The 25,549-nt window shown below is 38.9% G+C and overlaps 1 protein-coding gene across 5 annotated transcripts in view; it reads right to left on the reverse strand.

Annotated features, from left to right (window-relative positions):
- Positions 1 to 25,549, reverse strand: part of DOK7 (docking protein 7) — a 53,470-nt gene that overhangs the window by 22,024 nt on the left and 5,897 nt on the right. For 3 of the 5 annotated variants that reach the window (XM_015862942.3, XM_015862941.3, XM_085545755.1), the window contains 4 exons: positions 24,737 to 24,937; positions 16,575 to 16,694; positions 9,341 to 9,448; positions 7,005 to 7,879 (listed from right to left, as the gene is read on the reverse strand). In XM_015862942.3, the coding sequence (XP_015718428.2) occupies positions 7,005 to 7,879; positions 9,341 to 9,448; positions 16,575 to 16,694; positions 24,737 to 24,937 (1,304 nt within the window). The remainder of the gene's footprint in view (positions 1 to 7,004; positions 7,880 to 9,340; positions 9,449 to 16,574; positions 16,695 to 24,736; positions 24,938 to 25,549) is intronic. The other 2 variants (XM_085545756.1, XM_015862943.3) reach the window with 1 other exon arrangement.

Genomic DNA, 25,549 nt, shown 5'->3' on the forward strand with positions numbered 1-25,549 from the left:
AAATATTCATTTTAGAAACAATAAGAATTCACCTATAACACAATCCCTACATATGAATGATACCTTATCACAGAGTTACAGAACTGTGGGGGCTGGATGGGGACCTCTAGAGATCATTGGGTTCAACCCCATATGGATCTAATCAGACTACAAATCCATATGGGAGGTTATCAAACTGCCTGGTGGTATTTCCATAAATACCTTGAAGTATTAAGTGTACCAGGCACCTTGAATTTCCAAAACTAGTTCTTCTCACATGCAGTGCCATAGATTATGCAAAAAAAGAAAACGAAGTTTGTGTAATTTGGTTGGGACATATTTCATCCTTTTAAATTCATACACTTCCAGTTTTAAGTGGCTTGTGAAATAAAGGTTGGTAGGAAAGGTCCTACACCTACTGAGCATCTATTTTCACTCTTTCCATCTACTCACAGTAAGCTGCTGTCAAACCTCCAGATATCCCACCCCAGTGATTGCAGTCCTGCTGACATCCACCAGTTCCTTTCCTGTGCAATTTCTGCAGTATCAGTGCATTTTATTCAAAGCAGAGTATTTTCTGCATAGCCTCTTTCAATCCATACTAATTTTTATAGGATTCTGGAGTTACTGTGGTTGTTTGGGTTTTGTTTTCCAGAAATAAGTGAATTTCTAATTCTTTTTTCCTTTCTCTTTTCTTTTTTAAAGAGGGAAGAGAAAGGGGGGAAAATAAACCTTCCCTTTTTCCATTTTGGCCACATTGCCAGCAATCTGATGAGCCTCTTTACAAGTGGGTAAAGAAACGAAACAGAACCAACCCAAAAACACAACAACTCTACATTCCAAAGGGAACACCTTTACCAGCTTCCATTGTCAGACACCACCTCCTTCAAAACATAACTTTCTCTTCTGAAAAGCTACTGCTCCCAACAGAGAAAGAAGTAGTAGCCAGCTGTAGTAATAACAAAAGTTATTATCCAGCTTGATTCTATTTAGAGCAGGAAGCAGCTTTTCCTATTTATTCATACCAATGGATGAAACGTCAGTACTGTGGTTTAGCAGTGTCTTCGCTGACCTCTGACAGAAAAGCAATCCAGCAACACTTCTGTTTGGTGCAAAAGAATGAGTTATGCTGCCTGCATTCAAAGCATGTAGGAAATATGCCGTCTTGACATTACTACCATCTCACTTACCAGTAGTTCTGTGGCAGGCACTCCCCTCCCCACTGCAGAGCACATGGTATGTATTTCTGATCTCAAGAAGTGCCAAGCGCAGTATTATTATTTAGATCATAGGTAAGTGGCAAAAAATAATCTGCACAAATATTGTAGGATGGGCATGGCTTGTATTTCACTGTGATAACACGAATCCAAAGTCGCTTCCATTAGGTGACCTTCTTAGGCAAAGATCTGGTCAACTGTATGAGCCCTTATCAGCAATGGCAAACTAAAATGGAAGCTGGGTCTCTTCTTGATTATATGGGAGTAAAGCTTATTGTCAATAAACATTATAACATTGCACAAAAATAACAGCAATAAATAAGTCCTCCTTTCTCTGTGAACTGCTGATAAGCAACCTCGCAAAACAGTGCATAAGCAGAGCCAAAAAGCAGTTCAGTAAGAAGAAAGCAGTAACTAGGGGGCAGTCCTTAGCTAAAACCACAAAAGGGAAAACAAAGCAAATCAGGTTCTGAGTCTGCCCCTCCTCTCACCTCTTTCATGCCCCTTTCCTCTGCTAGTTTAAACAGGAGAACATACTTTTGCTCCAGCCTTTGGTTTGGATGGTTCTGTATGTGTTTGTCAGCACAGACAACCAGCACCAAAAATGACTGTATTTCATTGTCAGTCATGGACAGCAATGATCACGGATATTTTCTATTTCAAAAAGCTATTGTGGGGAATTCGGTCTCTTTTAAGATCTCTTCAAATCCATGAAAAGTTAAAAAATACAACACTATCATAAAGTTTCAAAGCCTTTTGCAATAACAGTGATTATGAAATTATCTACCATGTACACTTTCTTCATTAAGCAGTGAGACGTGACAGAAAATGCACCTAACTGCAGGTTTAACTTTCACAGTCAGGACTTAAATAATATATGGAATTAAAGCTGAAAAGAAAGCACAAAGCAAGCTTTCTAGTTCATGCCAAAAGCCAATAGTACCCAGAATCAGCAGTCACCAGAACATAAGAGAGCCTCACAAACACATTGTTGCTGAGGTCAGTAATGCCAGCTCTCCTGACTTCCAGATTCTTCTGAGGTGCAAACTGTTCCTTTTATAGTTTAGACAGAGTGTGTTGCCTAACTGCCCAGAGCTCTGAGATTAAAACAGAAGCACAAGCAGGAGCAGAAGCATAAAAGACAAGTGTATCTTTGTTAATGGAGGTATAAGGAGGCATAAAATGTTACAGCATCACACATCAGTGTAAGTGTATGTTAAAAAAATAAAACCCTTGAAAATCAGTATGAAAATGGGGTGATTATTAGTTATCATGTTCCTATATTTTAAGAGAAAGCAGTGAAATAAACACACTACAACATCAGCGTAAGGTGTTAAAGCCTCGTGGAGAAAGAGGTAATGTCTGCAAGAGGAAAAGAAAAGCTATATTTAGGTGGTATATAACAACAGTGTGGTTGGTTTAGTATCTATTTTTATATTACTACCTGATTAAAAGCCAAAAATAAAGAAGGGACCATTCTCAGTTATACGAATGTAACAATGTAGGCTGCAGCTGCTGTATCTCAACAAAACAGAAGTTTACACTTCACCACTTTCAAAAGCAGTGAAGGGATGAAATCCAAGTTTAAGAGTCTTATACAAGACTAGAAGGTTGATGTGGCATTCCCTGCCCAGTCACAGGCAGCTCACAATCTTGGTTAGATCAGTCCATGCAAGAATGGAGAGCAGATCCAGCCTTCTCTAGGCATCACTTCCCTGGTCTACCTTGCACAACAGAAACAGAAGTATTCATAGCTCTACCTCTACTTAGAGGCTGCACTCAGCAAAGTTTACATTTTAAAGCCCTTTACAGTAAAAAGCCCTGTAAGGACCTATAGCGCTTCATAAGTGCCTGCTCAAGGATCACAATACATACACACACATGCAAAATGCAGTGCAAAATAAAGCATTTTCTAAAGAACAGACTGAATTAGTTGTATTTCCTACCAGCTAATCAAAGCAGCATCCCATGTAAGCAGCAATCCACGTCCCCCCCCAGGGCAGGTGTCTGACATCCTTGTGCTGTGTAGGGAGATCTCAGCCATTCAGAGCTGTAGATCTGCTACCTACCAAAGTCCCTAAGTTCTTCTACACACAGTGACCACATCATTCCTGTGTTTCTGCTTACTACCAACATGTTGGGTGCTTCTAAGTTTAAGGCACAGTTACAGTGGAACCATAAAAATAGATCACAGAGGATGTTGGTAGATCTCCTCCTAATCTAGGACAACTGTCTCTCCAAGGATCATTTGGCATTTTTAAATGATCAGCTAAAATAGGTGGCTGAATATCAGTGCATAATATATTGATAATAGCAGATGCATACAAAGAGATGCTTTCCTTTTTCCTCTATCGTGGCAGATTAACTACTGAAGCTGTAACTAAGTCTGTACTAATGGAACTACGAGTTCTGTTAAATACAAGTTTAGAGTAAGGCAGGAATATATAAAGGTAGTTTCTACTGAAAGGCACATTTTGAGCTGTCAACAGCAATTTGAGCACAACACTGAGCAGTATGAAGAGACAGCCGTAACCATTCCATATTAATTCATATGGCAAGAAGGTGAAGGTCAGGGGACAAAAAGCAAAGAAAAAAGAAAAGCAGGACTTGTCAGATGGAAAAGAACAAAGCCAGTTGGAAAAGAATTTTATTTCTTCTAAGAAAACGTACAAACAGTGGTGGTGTAAAAAAAAAGACACCCTATAAAAAGTGTTGACAGTTTCTCAAACTACAGCATCAAATGAAGTTACAGAGCAACAAGTGTACAGTATAATGCTATTCCTCAAATTTATATCAGCTAAGTAGCTGAAAATTGAATAAGTCTAATAATAAAGCTCGGTAGCTTACTTAGAAATCCCACAACAATCCAACATTCTGAGCTTAAAATACTCTTAAAACACACACAGATTTCATCTTGGCATTAATCTGTAGCACTGAAAACACCTAGGCAAAAATTGCACACCTTGCTAAGGTTATAAAGAGGGACATCACGTGCACACTACAGTAATATACAGCAGAAAGCAAAACACCCTATATATTTGCTTATTAACCCCCAACGCATATTATGAAATACAATATGTAAATAAAAAAGCAAAATTTAGTAGTTTCATTCATGCTTGTGCTTCTTCATCCACAGTGAAACAGAAAGACTTCTTTCTCCTTTGTTCAAATCCCTCTATGTTCATCATCAAATTTGCCACTAGTGCAGCAGGTGCTTCCTGATCTAAACAGCCCCCATCACCAATGCTACCACCACTTCCAAATATGCACATTTGCACTCTTCATCCTGCCTCCAGCTCTTCACAGAGCTCTGCTCACCTCCAACACAAAGATGACATGACTGAATCTAACCTTCATTTGCCGTAGTTTACATCCAGGGCAAAAATCAAAGGTATACCTGCTTTATTTGTGCTGTAGGCTTCCTTCCATTCACTCACTTTAAGCAGAAGGCATTTAAAAAACGTCACCACAATTTAATTAACAGCTTAATTTGAAATTGCAAAGGCACTCTAAACACTGGCCCAGTAAAACCTTCTAAACATGAATTTAAGTCAGTGTGAAACCAGGCGTCTCATTCAGTCATGAACGAGCTCCTCTTGGCCCTAACTGTATCTCAAATTCATTCGGTTCAAAGCATGAGAAACCACAACTATTTTTTAGTTAGATCACATGGATTTGTGCTTTCACTGGATTCAGCATGAGAAAAGCCGGACAAAGCATCCATTAAATACTGAAAAAATAACTGATTTTGACAATATATCTAAAAGTTATTTTTTCTTTCCAAAGTGAAAACAAGTCAAATCATCCCCTTTAACAAAAGCTCTTTCCCATATACTTCCAGCCAGGTACAGGTAAGGGAAAAGAAAAAAACAAGCAAGCATGCACATCATGTGAAAACACTATTAAAGAAAAAAAAAAGTTGGTAAGAGTGTTGTATCAATGTCTCTCTGTTACTAAATTTGCTTAAATAGGGACTATTCCTGACATTCTTACCAATTAATGTTAATAGGTAACTAGAATCAATATGAAACCTGTCAGTTCTTCACAAGGAAAAATAAATAGGTATCTTTTTACACATATACACACGTTTAAATATATATAAAAATAAAAGATCTGGCTGAGTTTGACACCGAAGTGAACAGGCAGTTAAAGAAGGAGCAGCACAATTTTGCCTTTAAATGTTCTGACATTTAAATGCCCGTCTGCCACTGACATCCAGAGCAAGTTTCAATATATCCATGTCTAAAGTGACAACTGAGATCTCACCCAAAAAGATTCAGACCATGTCAGCTCACTCCATGCTAACTAATTCTCCCCTGCCTACAACAAAGCCATCTTGGGGCCTACTCTTCTCAGAGCAGAGACCTTCTAGGAATCAGTTTCATGCATTCTTTCCAACTCCTTTTTGACTCAGACAGCAGACGCAAAAAGCCATCAGCAGAAACTGTTCTCAGCCCTTGCATCCAGTCAAGCTTTCAAAATGAGGGCTTGCAAAGATGGCCTTGGAAGAACACTGATCCTAACAGTGAATGCAGACACAACCTTACCCTGCTATTCGAGCATCTTCCTGCCTCCTAAATGCCACAAGTACAGGGCAACATTCAAGTTACTCTCACACTGCTGAAACAGATGCTACACAAGCACCTCAGGCACAAAGGATTTTCTTGTTTTCAGACACAAACACAGCTAATGATGCAAATGCATAACACACCACAAGAAGAAAACTGCCCTTCAAGTCTTTTAATTTCTTTTGTAACTTCCTACATACTCAAGTCCTTTTCATAGCAGTGATTTATGTAATCCCACATGCTGAATTAAAGAAATACACCAGTCAACCACAGTATTTAATTCTTCATACAAAGTCTCTGCTGAATCCACATGCCCTGAGTCTGAGCACAATCTCTGACCTTACCATCATTTCAACAGCTCACCAACAGTTTTGCCTTCATTTTGTTTACCAGAACTAAAGTATCCTCCAGAATAGATGAAAACAAATATTTCCTCCATGCATTGTAGAAAACTGACTGCAATAAAAATCCAATAATTCAACAGGGTTCAGAAAGAAATCTAGAAAGAATAAAGTCATAGTTATAGATACTGACAAACGTGTTTAGATATGAGTCCCCACGTCTTCTGTGACCAGTGATCAAGAATAATTTTCCCTATAAATATAGGGAAAGTTCGTGTATCAGTAATAGATTTTTGTATACTTCCCCTAAAGCATCTCTCAGTGGTGAGTAATATGCTAATAAACTAGGTGATTTGTCTTGGATTGCTATGCTAACCAGACTATCTATCCTAGTAAGAAGCTTCACCAATTTGCCTTCTTCTTGTGCAATACATGCTCACAAATTACAACAATAGAGGAAAACATTGGGAAAAAATATATATGTACTACAGCCATCCCAAAGAAGAGCACATGGCCTCAACCTTCTGTCTTTTGAAATACCAGCAGCAAGACAGGTCAGTGTTCTCCATACCAAGTCATTATTTCAGGACAAATTCAGCCCTCTCACATGCCTTTGTGATTTCTATCTCTGTCACTGCAAGCTATTCACATACACTCAAAGAATTGGTCAATTTAAAAGCAGTGACTGAGGGGCTATATTATTCAACTGTGCTCTTGATCAGACACAGATTTTGAGGAAATAATGTACAAAGCCTCTCAACTTGAACATAAGCGTTACAAATAGAATTACCTATTAAAATCATGAAGGAAATAACGTGACTTGTAAGTTACACCACTTTAAATTAATCATGCTATATCAAGTAAGGCTTGTTAGCATGTGCTCAGCGTTAGGTATTTACCTTTAGTCCACCACAGATTGGACAAGCTGAAAAAAGAGCTCTTGTCATCCCAAGGTGGGGGCTACATGTGTCATAGGGGTCAGCTGAGGCTCCACTAGGTGGCACTAACTCACTACTTTTGGAGTCTGACACCTGTCCTGGTGGTTTTGAGTCTGACCACCTCGAAACAAAATCCACACACGCCTCATTACTCGAGTCTTTGGTGCTTTCTGGGAGTAAGGATGACGGCCTCCCTCTGTCCTGGCTGTGCTCTGGTGCCCTCTGTGCTTCTAAGTGTGGAAGTAGCAGTTTTGGATCACTAGCACCATGAGGAGGCAGAGCCTGGTCCTTGGGTAGCGTGGAATCTGCGCTCTTGGGTTGCACATCTTTAGCAGCTGCCTGTAACAAACTCCTGGGTATATCATAAATATGTCTGAGAGAGCTGGGAACCTGATACTCTGATCCCACACCTCTCTGAGGCTCACTGTGAGGACAAGTACATAAATTCTGATCCGAAGGAAAGTTCAATGGCAGGCTAAGCAATGATCCAAACTCATCGCCATGGCAGATGTCCAAGCTCCCAGCATAGGAAGAGAAGCTTCCAGAGTAAGAAGAGTGACTACCAGTAGCTATTCCACTGTCAGATGAACTCTGACGGCCTATCTCTTGTAGCTGTCTGGATCGGAGGGGCTTTGGAGGTGGTTTAGTGATGCCACGTGCCCCTTCTGGATGGATTTTTTCTTCCCCAAGATGAATGCCCTTTGCAGCTCCCAGTCCATGACTCTCTTGAGAAGTGCTGGCTGAAGATTGTTCAGGCCAAATTGTCAACCTGCTCCCGACACTAACATCTGAGTGGCTGGTGTCTGAAGATGAGCTTGAAAGACTTCGATCATCTCCTAGAAAAGAAGAAGAGAGATCAGCCCATCTCATGGCAAGCAAGGCAAGCACACAGAGAAAGAACCCTGATATTCCATTCGCTTCACAGAGGGATCTTCTGGTGGAACGCCGTAATTCCTGCAATTATTCCTATCCCTGATGGAAAAATAACACGCAGATATTATTGTAACATAACCCTACCACACTGTGGAGTATACTGCATTCAGGGCTACATTTTTAGAGCTTATACACCCAGCTCTCCCTGTTTTAGATGTGTTTTTTTCTCTATTTAAATCTTATCTGAATGACACTCAAATGCACATAAGACACAGAACAATAAAATCAAACTTGAGACTCCGCTGTCTTCTATGCTGTATTTCTCCATACTGTCCATACGACAAGACAATAATATAGCACAGCCACAAACAAAAGTGAGAATGCTACTACATGTACATGTCTACACATAAAAAAGATCTGTTGTGATTAACTTATGTACACACTGCAAGATTTTTTTCTTTAATGTATTTGCAAGGAGGACACCTTTACAGTATCTACAGCAATCCAAAACAGAATATGGAAGAAAAACATTATACACTGATTAAAACATCCTTGTGTTTTTATGAGAAACGTATACACCATGCTCTCCTCTACCAGCTCCATAAAGTTATTTTCTTCACTCTCAACTAAAACTACTTTATTTAGACAGCAATAGGATAATTTTGTAGGCATTAATTCTAATTAATTTTAAACCTTGAGCAATAAGTTGCCAGATGGGTTAGATAAGGGAAGGATCCACTGCAAATCAAGATATAAGCTCCTGGTGCTACTAAACTACTTCTCTTATCAATTGCAATGGGAAAAGTTGAGAACAATTTTCCTGCCCTCTGTGGAGCAATTCTTGTTTTATACTAACATAAAATAGCAACATTTATCCTCTGAAATTTAATCCTCTCTCTTCCCCTAGTGCCCACTGCTTGACACTAGCTTGTGACCCCCTACACAACTGCAGCTCTGGGGATGAAATTACGCTGCCATCTAGACAGAAGACGTGAATTACAGAAACATTAATGTCAATGTCATTCCTTGTTCCTTGTTAGGAAAAGAGCGCCATAGATTCAAGAACATCTCAAGCAGAGAATGGTCACGAAGTTCAGCCACATATCTGAGCACAAAGACTGGATTTAAACAAAAAAAGAAACAACAACAAAGCAGGCGTGCTTTTGTTTATCATATTACATCAGTCTGGTAGCAATTATGTAAGAGAGACCTCCACAAGGGTCAGTGGCATTAAGTCACAAACCACATTACTCAGCAGTGACTGAAGCAGCCATGGAGATGAAGACCCTAAATGAAAAATGTTGACCATTGGTTTATTATTTTTCTTTTAAGCTCATCATCTTATAATTATGTATATATGGCTCATTGCTACAGCCTAGTAAAGAAAGGAATACTGCCTATATTTAATCAAAGGAATTTCTTACCTCCGCTGCCCTGGCGACTTGTATGGGACAGCAAGCTCAAGCGCTTCTCTAATTGCAAAGCTTCATGAGCCAATCTTTCTTCTGAGTATGCTGGATTTGTAGTTGGATCTGTAAAAGGAACATAAAATAAATAAATCAAAAGAAAAGATGTGGAAAAAAAAATAGATAAATAGAAATTAAAAGGCATTTTTATGTTAGATATTCTATTTCTGTATTACAGGAGAAGGAAATGTCTGGCCCATCCTTCCATCAAATAGAGAATCCTGAAGAAATGCAACACAGTCATAATCTTAAGTGTCCGTGACTTCTGAAATCATACCTAGAATCTATAGAGTGTGCCACAAGCCCTGCAAGCACAGCACTAGAGGCAATAGCTACAGGAATAATTAGCAGGTCTAGAAGAGCTTAAGACTAATAAATGTGTCCTGACTTCACTGAACTCACTAGGAATTTCATCAAGAAAGACTACAATTGTTTCATCCTACAAACATAAAAATCATAATAAAGTCACAGTTATAATAAACTATTTGATAGCCTTATAATTGATCCAGATCAGCTGTTTAGAAAAACATTGCTTTCAAGTTTGATGTTTAGAAGGCCATTAAGTGCAGAAGTCAGAGGTGAAGCACCACAAAAGGGTCTCTGCCTTCCTATTCAATACAAGATAAAATAGAAATACAAAAGCACTACTAAAATAGAATTGTAGAATCATTAAGGTTGAAAAAGACTTCCAAAAATCATCTAGTCCAACTGTCAACCTACCACCACCATGTCCACTAAACCACATCACACAGTGCCACATCTACCCTTATCTTGAATGCCTTCAGGTCTGGTGACCCCACCACTCCCCTTTTCCAATACATCACCACTCTTATTGAGAAGAAACTTTCCTAATATCCAACCTGAACCTCCCTCGCAACTATTTAAAGCCATTACCTCTTGTCCTAATGCTAATTACCTAGGAAAAGAAGTCAACCCTCTCTACCATCTCCCTTTGGCTAGTTTAGACAGGGATAATGTCTCCCCTGAGCCTCCTCTTCTCCAGTCTATATAATCAGAGTACCCTTAATCATTCTTCATAAGGCCTGTGTTTTAGATCCCTCACAGCTTCATTGCCTTTCTTTGGACACACTGCAGGGCTTCAATGTCTTCCTTGTAGTGAGGCGCTCAAAACTGAACACAGTGCTATACAGGGGATTTTCCTCATACGATTTAGAGAGTTTGCCCTTACAATTAAAAGTGCTTCAACTGAAGGTACTTTCTATTCCAAAAGAAAGACCAACTGTTATTCAGAAGATGGAGTAATTTTCATCAGAAAAACAGTACAGTCTCCTATAAACAATTTTGTTTCCAACTGGGCACAGCAATAAAACAGATAACAAAAGTAACCATCAACCCAAGAGAAAGCTTGCATATTTCTACAAGGGCCACTGACAATTGCGTCGCGTTCAGCAGTTGCAGAGGATATTGTCTGCTAACTTGTTCATCATCAGAACCATAGAATCCCTAAGGCTGGAAAAGACCTCCGGCATTATCAAGCCCAACCATCTGCCTACCACCAATATTTGCCCACTAAACCATGTCCCTTAGGACAACATCTAAATGTTTCTTGAACATCTCTAGGGACAGTGACTCAACGACCTCCATGGGCAGAAGCTTTAGTAGGTTTCATAATGATCTCGAGAAAGTAATTAATGATAGATAAAACAGATTAGCATCCTCACAACTACAGTTTTTTGCATATCCAATCAACTTGGTCAACTTGATCAACGCAAAAAAAATATTTAATCCCTGAATTATTTGATAGAATAATTGTAAATTATTGGAAGAATGAAAAGGGCTACATATTGCTGTGGTTATGTTAGTAAAACAAATAACTTCTTAAAAAAAAAAAAAAAATAGTTGAAACAATGAAAAAGTTTCCATTTTCAGCCCAAGTCTTTCCATTTTTAAAAGACTTCAGTTTGATGTCAGCAACGCAGCATTCAAAGCAAGCTCAAAATCAAGGGAAACAGCAAGCTGAAGCTCCAAAGGAGTCCCTACATTATTAACTATGAGAGAGAACCTAGCTGCCATATTTCTCCTCTTTGACTCCACTCCCACTTTCTGAATGGCCCAGGACAGGTGGGAGTGCATCACAGTAGCAGAAGTGACTGTGCTTATTTTTCTTCTGCACATAACAAAGTTCCCCATCTTCAGCAGTCTACAATCATCTGGATAAGATTAGCAGAACAAGCCAGGCATACACACAGTCTTGCTATAACAGCATGTGTTGGAAATGCTGACAGGGACAGGGCTACAATGCCTGTTACACAAAGTTCCTGTGATCTCTGTGTCTTTCAGCTCCAGCAGTATTTGATGTCAGTGTCTGGCACTCTCCAAATCTAACTTTTAGAACAGAAAAGAGGACTTCTTCAGGCTACCATTCCTGTTTCCCCTGCAATACACCTCATGTTAAGTACTGACTAGTTCAAACCTGCGTAATTGCTTACTCAAACAAAACCCCCCCAGTGCTTCCATGTGGATCTCTGCCAAAGGCAGATAGAAGATTTGGCCACCAGCACCTATGCTGCAACTCAGACAGGTCTCTGCAAGGATCACCTCATTGGCAAACACTGTCATAGGCTGCTGCTTGAATCTATTTTCAGATGTCCTCTGCTCCAGTTACTCTACTGTAAGTAGTTAAATATTCATATGTCCAAAAAAGTGCTATGACCCCTTTAAAAAGAAAGTTGGCATAGCAGACCAGTAAATGAGTCAAACCAAAACAGAACAGGCACCAGTCCTTACAACAGCAGAATTGTCAGTAGGAAAGATACTTCCACTTTCCTCAGAAATTTGACTGTTGATGCACATAGATTTTTCACATATGCAACTGCAAGATTTTTAATAATCATTATCCCCTGTAAGAACAGCCTGGGATAAACAGGAGAGGAAATTAAGTAAATTATCAAGTTCTGCATCTCAAATGTTCAACTGCTTTTAGAAGCAACCCTCCCTATCAACTCATACACAGCTACTGAAGGCAACAGGTTTCACCCAGCATCATGGAATCTCCAGGCACAGCATCCCTTCAATGAGTCTGATCATACACTGGGAGAAGAAATTTGACCAAAGAAGAAGTAGATGCCACATTGCTCATGAGAGAGAAACTGCTATCTGAATATTGGGCTCACAGTTATGAGCTCTGACCTCTCTTTGCTCAGTCTTGTGGAAAACAAGTCGGATTTTTCAGTACACGCTAGGAGACTTCTAGAGAAACAGCTTCAAACCTACCAGGTATATGTGAACTTAGAAGTCATAGATGTTAATAACAATTGTTCATCAGTTTACTGAAGTCTTTGTTCTACCTTTAACTTTGAAGTCCTCAACTAATAATCAAGACTTCTGTTGTAAACACAGGTAATAAGCATTCCCAAGAAGAAACAGGTGACTGAGGTCACTGGCAGCCACATTTTAGAGACCAGCCCTAACTGGAAGGCATAATCTATAACCTCCTTTCATATCAGTCTATAAATAAAGTTTACAAAATGAAAGGTGTAAACAAGCTGTTTTCTTCTTTTGTCAACAGTTGAACTTCAAAGCCTCTAAATAACTGTGGAATAATTTGTCATGTTACTAACTCAGGAGGACAGCAGCAATGTGATGGGTACCGAGACAGCTGTCCAAGGAAGTTCAAGCAGCTTCAGCCCACACAACATCCTGCAGCACTTCCAAAAACTCTAATAGCAATTTGGTACCTTAATTTCACAAAATCAGGACAAATGTATCCTATAACATCATTTACTCCCATGGAATCCAGGCAGTTAGATTCACTGAAGTCCTCCAGTTAAGAAAATGCTTTATCAACCATATTTCTCAACAAGAAATAGATTCCTTGCCATAAAGTAAAATCTTTAAGGCAATTACTGAAGTTTTCCTAACCACTGTTTCGAGGCAAAGGGGAAGCATTAAATCAAATTTGGCTGGACTAAAAATGTCTCTGATGAACATTTTATTTTTACATTACGTTGGTGGCTATTCAATACAGCCACATCAGCTGCTCATCGCGGGAGATTTAGAATAGATTTGGTAATACACAAATAAATTGTCACCGTAACTTAAATCTCTGAGATTCTTGGGGAAAGCACCTGTCAGGAAGAACGTACCACATTAAGTTAAATCAGCAGCTACCCAAGATAATCTTGATCATATGCATCTTTAAAATGCAACACCATTTAATTACTTTGGTAAACAAAGTTATGTAAGTTATGCTCAACGCCTGCTCTTTCTTCCTTTGTAACTGTAGTCAAACTTGCAAATCAGGCCTGGACCCTCACCTTCATGCTAACATCTCCACACCTTGTAAGATGTCTGGAGGAATGCAAAGGTGTCCTCAAAGTTTGAGGAGGATCCACTTGGTACAGATACTGCTGAAGGCAGCCACAGAGCTGTCTTGCAGTGGTCAAAGGTGTATCAAGCTTCGACAAAAAGAAAGAGCATCGGATAAATCCTCAGCAAGCAGCACTGCACATTCTCCAGTCAGTCACAAAGCAGCCTGAAAAAGCTTCCAGAATTAAAAGAGATCATCAAGACTATTGACATTACTCTTGGAGTCATTCCAACCTGCAAGACTAGGCTGCCTTAGTCAAATTTACAGCATACAGATCTGCCATGTAACAAAAGATATCACTAATAAACTGTTCAGCTTTCACTAGGTTCACGTTTGGAGATCAAAATAAACCTCAATATTGAAAAGAAGGAATTCAACATATACCTGGTAAATAAACATTTCTCAAATAATACACATGCAAATTTAGCATAGATTACAAACCATGCAATAAGTGATTCAGTATTCTGCCAATATCTAGACTCCTATCAATACAAGAACACGGAATTCTATTGTTCGTTTTCTAAATATCTTCCCAAGGAAGGGAGGGGAAAAAAAGACTAAGTAACCACTTAGAACAACTATTTTTCAACTAGGAAAAATAAGCCATCAAAAGACTTCTTGTCACTCCTTTAAAGCCTTCAGTAAGATATAACACTGCCTAAAAACATCTACAGATATGTGCATCACCTTTTTATTCCCACTCAATGTCATGTCTTAAATTTGAGACCTGATTACGCAGCCTTTAACAAACCATCTGTATTTTGGTGCAGTTTAGTTAAATTAAAGGGCTCCCAAAATAAAATTTACTGCTCTGTGGTGGTGCTCAAAACAGCAAATGTTCTTTTTCCTTACCATTTTATTTTGTACGTATGCATAATGGAGTTGTTTTTATCAAGATTATATTCACATTGATTTGGTATATATTTCCAAGAAATCACAGAACAATTCAGGTTGGAAAGAATCTGCAGACTCTCCAGTCCAACCTGATGCTCGAAGGAGGGTCAGTTAGTAAAGATCATGCTAGATTTTGCTACCTGAAAAAAGTCACTCACATTTGCAAGTTGCAGTAATGATATGAATCGATGTTATAAGAAACATAAACTAAGCAAACACTGACTGCATAATTATATTCATACCACGTGCATTGGAGCCCAAGAACACTGACTTCTTTTCCCCCACCACACCACATCATTTCCTCCCTGTCTTCCTTTCTTGGGACTACTTAAGTTAGAAACTTAACTTGAATAATTACTTAACAGTTATTCTTGCTTGAGTTAGAAAGCTACAGTCAAAAGCAAGAAATCAAATTCAAATGGCAGCCTGCAGAGAGAAGGGTTCTCCCTATGAAAGCTTTAAAGCAAATTAAGTAATACAAAACCAGAATATTGCATATCTAAAGCACAGTTAAGGCTGTGTAGCACTCCTCAATGCCATAAATAAGGGTTACTCTCTGTTGATATTTTTTTGATAGAATCCTCAGTCTGGAAATTTTCACCTAGCTATCTGGGGTGTACAGGTGACTAACTTATTTAACATATCCATTTCAAAAGGTTCCCTGAATTCCAATACTCTTGCCAGATACAGCATGCAGCTGGCAGAGAATTGAGCTTCTCAAGCAATACACAGTGTGTTCTGTGTAACACCATACTTGATAAGGAAAGTTAGTTTATGGATGAATCACTGGTATCGTACATGTGTATGCGCCTTAAACAGGTCTGTACAAGCTTCTGTACAGGACAAAAAATAAAGGAGAACACCAGAGCTGAACAAACTTCTTAACTTTATGCAAACACAGTTTGTGGTACAAGAATGAGATGTTGCTGCCTGCTGAGCTCTTTGGCTGCTTTGTTTACCTTTATGTTACAATTTCAGGAAAGAAGAAATAAACCGAGCCTTATGTCTACTGTGTTTACCTCATAGAATCATCATAGAATTACCCAGGTTGGAAAAGACCCTGAAGATCATCAAGTCCAACCGCAGCCTAACCAGTACCCTAACTCTAAAAACCCTCAACTAAATCATATGTCTGAGCACCACATCCAAACGGCTCTTAAACACACCTCAGCAAACTTCTTGCAGTTTCAAATGTTTCACATCCAGACCTAATCTTTTCCACCAAGTTTCCTTCCCAAACTGACTACCTTCATCTTATAGCAGTGATAAAACTCTGCCAAATATCTGTTAACTAACACTTTAACAGATACTCAAAACATTTCTACCATCCCTTCCTCATTCTTCACAATTCCTGGATTCTATTCCCACTAAAATCCCATTGCCAATTCCCAGGTAACTTCCCACAGTTTCATTTCCACACTCTTACCCTGACAGCCATTCTAACTCTATACTGTATTTCTTAATCTGTCAAAAGGCAGTGGGACTTACTGTGATTCTGATTTCCTTTTCTAACATTACAGTACATGCAATATTTACCAAGAAAATAAAAAGTCTCAAGCAGAAAAGCTGAAACTGAGGCCTGACAGTTTCTTCTGAGGTTGGCAAGGTTTTCCAAATGTTTGGGATGAATTCAAAGCATCCCAGTTAGTTTTCCCACTTTCAACTAATTAAGCTTTTATAAATATTAACTCAGACATTGATCTAAGTTGCACTGTACAAGTCTACAATTGCCATACTTTGGTACCATTAAACAAGAGAAGGCCAAAGGGAGCAATATCACCAGAAATCTGAATGAGCCAGAGCAGCAGGGTGAAACTGCGTACAATCAGTGGATAAATCTGTACTGATAACATTTTAGAATGGAAACCACTTTGCACTTTCTGCACGCTGTTCTTACAATCAGAGCAGTAAGGGCTAGACATGGCAAGTTCCTACTTTGCTCAGTCACTCTGTAGTTCCTATATTAACCTGGTAGCACTGGACGCAAACCAAAAGGGCCTTTCGTCGGGGAGATGCCGCGGACGATACAGTCAAACAGAAAGCTGATCTGCTCTCCTTCAGCACAAGAAAGGAAGAAAACACCAGCCCCTGCAAGAAAGAACATACATGTGTTTTTCACCTGGATACATTAGAAATGTATTTAGTTGAAGCCATTAATACTGTAGCAATCAAAAGAGTGTACACTGCAAGCCATGAAAAGAAAGCAACAAAACATACACTACAGAAGGAGAAAAGAGTTCAGCATATGCACTGAGTCAGGAAAATATACAAATTCAATAGACAACTAATAGTTTATGCTAGTTTTCTGCAACTCAGGCAGTCAGAGCAATGCTAAAATGTGAACCATATGCTTAACAGCTGTCTGTGTCTTTTATTCTCATTTACCCTTAGAATTTTGTTGATTAAATCTTAGCTGTGCAAGTGTCATGGTTACTGAAAGTGCCTTCATTGAAATGAACTAGGTTAAATCTGCATTTACCAAACTTTATCAAAGAACAGCCTTCTATATCCCTTATAGCAATCAGGGTTTGGTTATATTGTTAGATTAGAATATAAATTTTCCCACTTGTTTAAACAGCCTAGACTAAGCCCTATGTACCTATTATTAAACAGAATGTAAGATGACTCCACAGGCTGTCATCAGATCTTTACCCTTAACTCTATTCTGATATTTTGCTTTCCATTCATTAAGTATAGCCCCCAGCAAAATTAGAATGAGAATCACTAAATAAACAAACAAGTTCTGAGCCACACTATATACTGCTATGGGGACAACACACAGAACTAAAAAAGTTCCACGTGACATTTGAATTGAGAATTTTCACCCTAAGTCCTTCTCGCAACAGAAAAGAAGCACAGTTGGCCCTTTCAATGAACTGAAATACAAAATACTCTCCATCCCATGTAACCAGTGAAATTAGTAGAACAATTAGTATATAGACCTTTTAAGAAATGCTGTCAGTTCACTAGAGCCAGGCACACTACAAAACCAGACCACCACACCAATAGAGTTATATATATAGCTTTCCTAGCAGCCCTTAGTCTGGACATAAACTTGACTTCTGCACATTTCTCTAGCTTATTCTGAATTGAATAATTGTTAATTTTACTTAAAGCAGCATCACTGATCTTGATGAGAATGCTTGCAACCCTATCACATCCCACACATATGCAAGTCCTTTCCAACAAGTAATCATTTACCACTTGCAGCTGGCAAGTGGTAAACTGATCATTTAGGAGAAAGCATATTCTGCTCCATGCTCTTTTGTCACTCTCAGATTATGTTAAATTGAAGTCCCTGTCTGCTCTGCTTAAATCTGTGTTAGACTACACTGTTTGAACCATCTCCTAATTTGATTTGTCACACCCTCACCTTTGTTCATCTTCGGATCTAACTGATCGATCAACTGTATCCCACATTTTCTCACAGCTAATAAACATGCAATGGCTTCAGTATCAAAAACCATCTAGGAGATTACAATAATAATCATGCAATCTGGCAGGTATAAAAGTTTCAGGTACTGACTCATATACAGCCTTGTCACATTTTCCCTCTCCAGGAGATGCCAAAGAGTGAGACAGCTGTATTAAAAGAAGTTGGGTGCAAAATTTGCATTCAGAAAGTATTTGAAATTTAGCTTCTTCTCTTAGCTATTTTCTCCTTCCCTCACTCAGTATAGAATGGTGTCCCTGGTGTTTAAAGGCTGAGAATCACACTGATGGCAAAGGACGTGCCTTTCTTGAGAAAGCAGAGCAGCACAAAAGCAATCAAGATATGGAGATAACAGAGAACATCAATATTGCCAAGCATAGTAATGGACTACAGCCTGGTAATTCAGCAGAAGGCTGCACATCCACATTGCCATTCACGAAAAGAAGATACCTTCAGTGTGTCTGTACGTAAAAGTTACATCTGGACCACTTGCATTTGATCACTATTGAAAAGTAGTTTACTTAAATTCCTAACAGGCTCTACTAGCCTGTGACTTCAATAGAAACAAAGAAGTAAAGAGTTGTTGAAATTTACTTCCATGTGACTTGGCTAATTAACTTACGAATAATTTATGTGGAAAAAAAAAAAAATCATTCCACATTTGGAAATCCAAAAAACAAACATGAAAGCTTTAATATAACTTGTGCAAACAGCTTATGGACATGTGCCCATGGGTACAAACCCAACATACATGCATTCCCATCAAATATTTCTTTGTAGATCCTGTTATTCAAGCGATCACCATAAACACTGGTGAGCTTTATGGGAAATGTTTTCTGTCTTGTTATGTTAGACAATGATGAAAGTTCAGGAGTCCTTACAAAATACAACAAAAGAGATGAATGAATGGTAAGGTTCGACTGAGTTATGTTTTTAAAACATACATAAAAGCCAGCAACTGCATTTCTTTCCTGCTTCCTTGAGAAAGGTGATACATTCCCAACTAGAAATTGCAAATCTCAGTCATGTGCTGGAATAGATTTGGTGCACAGGCATTTGGTAGCCCAGGATTACGTGGTATACATCAATGTAATACCATGTGGCTGTTAACTAGACTGAAGAGCTCTCTCTCTGTTCATGGGATAAGAGGCTTGGTGAGAGAGATTGCTCAAACTCCATATGAAAAAAGGAATTCCAAAAGGAATACATTGTCCCTTTGAATGCACAATGCAGGTGATAGGAAGCAAAAAAAAGAAAGCAGCCTATGGCAAATTAACTTTCTCGGCTCTCCCATGTGTCGAGAAACACATTTCTTACGAACAAAAGAAAAAGTAACATAATGCCAAAAAATATAGTGGGACTCTTTCCAAAATACTTTCTAATTCTGGGCATCTGTAGCTAAAGAAAAGATTAATGCATACCAAAAACCAGGTACATAAATGAGCAACTGCTGAGCTCTTAGAGGGAAGACGAGATAGATGGGCTTGTTTAGCCTAGCAAAAGAGACAGTGAATAAAAGTTCTATAGCTAATTGTGGAGGTAAGCATCAGGGAGAGAGAGAAAGAGAGAGAGAGAGAACATTATGCCAAAGAAAAGTGCCAGAATAACAATCTGATATAAAAGCAAAAAGTTAGTTTGGAAACCTTGTGAGAAGATTTTAAAGAATCTTAAAGAAATCTACAAGACTCAAGACCCCATTCCTGCCTAATGCACATTTGGATCCTTTTTAAAGGATTACAGTCACGTCAGCTTCAGAATTCAAACAGTGTTGAACTTTCAGAAACAGCTGACAGACACTCAGAAATCAGATTCTTTATTCTTTAATCAGTGAAGAATGAAGTATGAAGAACAAAAGGCAGAATATCTTCATGAAACCTGAAATGTTTCCCTTGGAAGAAAACACATCTCATTTTTTCACCTTTACCATTCTGACACATACTACTGGGGAATACTCTTGATTTGCAGTGGTGTGGAAAACCACAGAATACACCACCAGTTAAAAGCAGCACCCAGAAATTAGGATAAGCTCAAAGGTAAGAGGGGACCCAAGGGAAGAACTCCAGCATAATATAAGTAGTTCAAGTATTTCAAAGTCCCATAGCAAATCCATCAACTACAGCTTCCCCCTTGTATCATTCATTCACATTTCATATCACACATTGTTTACACAACTGACTTTCTGGCCTACGAAGTAGAACATTTAGGTTTTCTGCAATGAAGAAATAAGATACAAGCAACAATTGATTGAAGCTCTTCAAATATAGAAATTGCATCAAATCTAGAACAAGTCACACAAGATCTGCAACAACTAAGGAACCTAAATGGAGGGCTATCTACATAGCCCATTACTTTCTGCTGTCAACAAGCACTTCACAGTAGGAAGAAAGATTTGAAGCCCTGAAGGGTGCAGGAGGCCAGGAATCAACATTTCCCACTCTCATAACGGCATGATGACTGAAAGAAACATGCTGAGCAACACAGCTACCACATCATCTTTCCTAGTGATGTTTCAGAGTGTCTTCTATAGCTAGGCAACTCAGAAAAAAGTTTCTGGTTTTGGTTTTGTTTCTGAATGCTTACTGAGGGACTAAAACATCTTCACTCCCACTTCCAAGAATCAGTCTGCAGGAGCATACATACTCTGGCCTGTTCAGGAAACTACTTGGAAGCATCCCAGGGTATCTGATCCTGGAGAGAAGACAGATCCAGGAGAACTGGCTCATTTTCAAGGATCACCTTCTGCAGTTTCAAGCCAAGCAGAGGTGGCAGGAAAGCCTACGTGGAACTCCATGTAAAATTCAAACGTAAAGAAGCAGCACACAGGTAGAAGAACTAGGGAGACCAAGATGATGCAGGAGAAATACAGACACACTGTCCGAGCACACAGGGATGGGATTAGAAAAGCCAGTCTCTAGCAGAGTTGAATCTGGGCTTCTACAACTGTATCAGCAAAACAAGGAAAACAAGGGAAAACTTCAGCCTACTGCTGAACTGGGTGGTGGACCTGGTGTCAAAGGACATGCAGAAGGCTTCAACGCTCAAAGTCTTCTCCATTTTGGTCTTTACTGATATAATTCAACTCCCCTGTCAGTAATCGCAGACCCTTGAAACCAGTATGGAATCTGGAACGAGGAAGACTTTCCATAGGTGGATAGGAGTGGGCTGAGGAATATTTAGACAGGTGGTGAGGGAGCTGGTCAGCGTCATTGCAAGACCACTCTTGATGGGCCTCCTTATTTTCCTGCAAAGGACTGGAAAAATTAAAAAAAATAAAATAATTTTTAAAAGTAACGAAAGGAAATAGATCTTCAAGAAGGGCAAGGGAACCACAGATGGGAGAAATGATAACACAAATAATCCTCTAGCATTTCCAGACTTCCAAACACATCAAGGACAAGATGATCACTGGCAATGACCAGCATGGAATTTACAAAAAGGAAGCAATGCCTAAACAAACTAATAGTCTTCTCTAATAAAATGACTAACTTGAATGAAGCAGTAGTTGTCTTTTGTTTCTACTCCAGAAAGGCTTTCAACACCATCTCCTATAACGTATCCACTGACAAAGTGATTAAGTGCAGACTAACCAAGTGGACAAAGAAGTGGACTGAAAACCGGCTGAAGTGGTTATTATCAGTAGCACAAAGTCCAGCCAAACATTACTGGGGTATGGTGGAATTAAATTTTGGGCCAGTGATGTTTAACATCCTCATTGACCTGGATTGTGGCACAGAGTACACCTCCAGCTAATTTGCAGAAAGCAGAAATCTGGGAGTAGCAGGTGATACACCAAACTACAGGAAGAAGTTGCTCACAGATGTTATGGAGTACTCATCCATAGAGAGGAAGCTATTGAACATCCTGGATGCCACATAAAACTAGCTCATATTACTTACTGCTCTGCTTCTAGTTAGGAAAACATACATCTTTAACAACATAACATGAGCAATGCATAGAACTGTAGGGTGATATAACAGTAATCTAATATATTCAGATCTGATTATATATATACAAATAGTACATAGTTGATAACAAAGATCCACCCCATTTCATTATAAAACCAAGGAAGAGAAAAGATATCCATAAATTTAGGGCTGACCTTGATCCTACCAAAATGTACCTCCAGTCTTCATGTCAATATCTTAAAGCACCTTATTGCTGAATATCCAGAATTTAGGCAGCCTATGTGGAAGTGCTAGACTCACATTTCTGGATGCATGCAGTCATCTGATAGCAAATGTAAAATGGACAAACACAAGACCTGGGTAACCTGTACAACAGAGGAGCACATATTGCACACTTCAAAGCAAAGCTCTACAAGACTTCATAGGAAGCTATGGTAAAGACACCTCCAAGCAGACAAGAGTCCAGCCATCAAATTTCTTGTTCTGGTGGCTCAGCCAAATTTCTTGTTACTCTCCTCCTGCAGACCAGCTTCTTCTCTACTCTACAGAGCTCATAAAATCATGCAGGTTGCTGAAGGAGTATCAGTTATACTCATATCCTCAAGGAATCTTTCCAGGGAACAAAATACTGAATACTAGAGACAACTCCTCCATCTTTCCTGACATTTCAGAAACCCAGTCTTACCCTGTGCATACTCTGTCTAAGGTGGTTTGACTACCCCAATATGCACTGGAACAGTAATTTTCTGACTAGTTGCATGAAAAATCAGCACAAATAAGTATGCACAAAGCAAATTTCCAAATTTGCAGCCTCAAAAGAAAGATACTTCTACAAAGAATGTGTGATTAATAAGAAGGTTTGTTTCATTTGTATCTGCAAATAGTCTTACTTCTGTCCTTTCAAGAATGAAAACCAGGACTGAATCTGAATCCTTTCATCAACATTATCATAAAAATCACAGATGCTGAGTGCTGAATACCCTTTATACCCTATCACAATGTTCTTTCCAAAATTGTAGTATATCTAATAAGTGGGTTCTCAAGGCAATATGCACCAAAAACACAGTCAGTGATAACAGTCACTGTGAAAACAAGCATGAAAGAGAAAAATCCAACTGTTATGGTGTTTTTGTTCAGTTGGGTTTGAGAATATACAGCCTAATGTCCATCAGTGTTTTCTGCTACTCACTTCCACTTGTGAATAGTCATTCATGTTACTTCCTTCCATACACTAATGCACTTCTGCATAAAATACATGCTTGGAATCTACAGATACTCCATTTGCAATCAACTGTGTACTCCAAAAATCAAGTGATTAATTGAAGGCCTTGTTAGTAAGAAATTACTATCTTCTTTCTTTGAGGCACCTGCTTACATGAATAGTACCTATCACGCAAGTTATCAGTCTGTTGCTAATATTACTTAAAGATCACTTTTTCACTATTTCAGCTGTCTATACTTTTCAAATACAAGTTTTCCACAGATAAATGATTTCAAATTTCATTACTTCAAGAACTGGTATTCTACACAAGCTTCCCAGAAAGCACAGCTGTTCTTACAGCACAGAGGATACCACACTTTCAAGTTAGGCAAGTTTTTCCCTGAAAGCTTTCTGAATGCATAGCTTAAGATTTCTATTTTCAGTTAAGAATACAAAAAGTGGATACAAGTCCTGCACAGAAATGCATACATTCAGCTACAAAAATACAATATCTTATAACAAGTTATGTAACCAGCAGTCTGAACTATACTACTAAGAAACAAGCTCTCCTGCTCTAGGCCTCACACAACTTCTTAACCAAAACACAATAATCTTAACTACAACCATTTGTTTTCTTACAGACTGTGCCTATAACACATTTCTTCAGTCAATTAAAATACCTCTTTAGCCCCAACACCTAAATTAAGCAGTGAAGGATTTGAACCAGAATGTTCTGCAGCACAGTCCAGTGTCCTAATTCAGAAATGAGGGCACAAATGTCAAGTCCATGCTTACCACCTTTATAACTCAGCTCTGTACTTTTCAACAGGCAAACCAATGAACTCTCATTATAAAACAGTCAACAGTAAAACAGACACAATTTATTAGAGTTTGTGGGATTTCCACCAACTTGGAAACCTTGTTTTGTTTTTCTTTTTTACTCTGGTAATTGAAGAAATCAATTATTTTCACATTTTAGCATGCAAATGTCACACAACTTGATATCCAGTTTGGCAATAAGCACATCCATTTCCATTCACAGATTGTCAATACAGCAAATTCTGCTACTGAAGTTAAAACTCATTGTTTTCAATTGATGTAGATGATTGCATTAACCATCTTTTCAGCTCTTAGGTAAAGTGATAAAGTGAAAAGTCCTGAATATGACATCAGAGCAAGAGATCTGGCCTGAGTGGCTAAGGAGTACCTCAGCTTCTGGGCTACAGAAACTAGCTTCAGCTTGTTTTCTTTGATTTTAAGCTCATGAAACCTGTGGTCCTACAGCATGAATGTTCCTAAAATGTAGAAGTCCTGTTATTGCATTTACACAGTGAGAGACTTACTTCTACTTCAGTATCCATTTCCTTCTGCAGACAACAGAAATAATCATAACTTAATAATCTGAACATTAAACCATTTTGCTTCATCTCTCCCATGACACAGGCCTTAATCTTCATTACCTTATTTTTGCTCTGAGTCCATAAGTATCTTCTGGAGAGCCACATGGCAACGACAACCAAAACCAACAAAATTTACATTTCCACAAACAGCTTCAAATGACTTTTAGAAGACAGGTTCTATTTGTACTTACAGAAGCCACACCTCGTACCCCCTTCAAAGATGAATCCATTTGGGACAGCTCCGTATCGACGCAGATCTGAGAGTTTCCATTGTCCCATCACAGTAGGAGGAAGGTCTTTTGCAAGGACGAGAATGTCATTGCAGAAATGCAGCGTAGCAGGCCCACTCTCTAGTTTAGTGCCAGGTGCTACAAAAACTTGAAATCTATGAACTATCAAATAAGGAAGAAAAAAAACATTACTATAGAAAGCATGAGTAACATACCATAACTTACGTAAGTCATCCTGCATAGCTGTGGTGTGTAGACTGACCCCTACCCACATCACAAGGCTAGGATGGGGATTCTAGGTAGAGCCCAGATAGCCCCATGTGAGTAGCTAATGTTTCAAGTTATTAAGTTGTAACGCTACAACTTAATGCTACATTAATCCATCCAAACTCCTACAGAACAAACCCCATATCAAATTAGTTATCCAGCCTCCTTCCATCCTTGCATCAATACAGGGATTTCTGTGCCCTCCAAATAGCCTTTTCCCAGCCTTTCTGAATTGCATGCACACTGACACAAAACACAATGCCCAAGGAGCCCAGAAGTCAAGGCTCAAAGAAATAGGCAAGTTCTAACAAGAGGTCTGTCACTGAGTCATTTGCAGCCTTTAATAATCTGTATCACTCCCTTCCACACGTTGCCTTCCCTAACAGTAAAATGAGGAAAATTACATTTTCCCACCTTTGTGACTCTTTTGTGAGCTGATGACGTTAGATGCCCTGATATATAAATTGACTTGGAAATTAGTGATTCATTGGTAATGTACATTCTTAG

This window comes from Coturnix japonica, chromosome 4 (assembly GCF_054131305.1).
Source record: "Coturnix japonica strain WE chromosome 4, WE-NBRP24, whole genome shotgun sequence".
NCBI classification, from domain to species: Eukaryota; Metazoa; Chordata; class Aves; order Galliformes; family Phasianidae; genus Coturnix; species Coturnix japonica.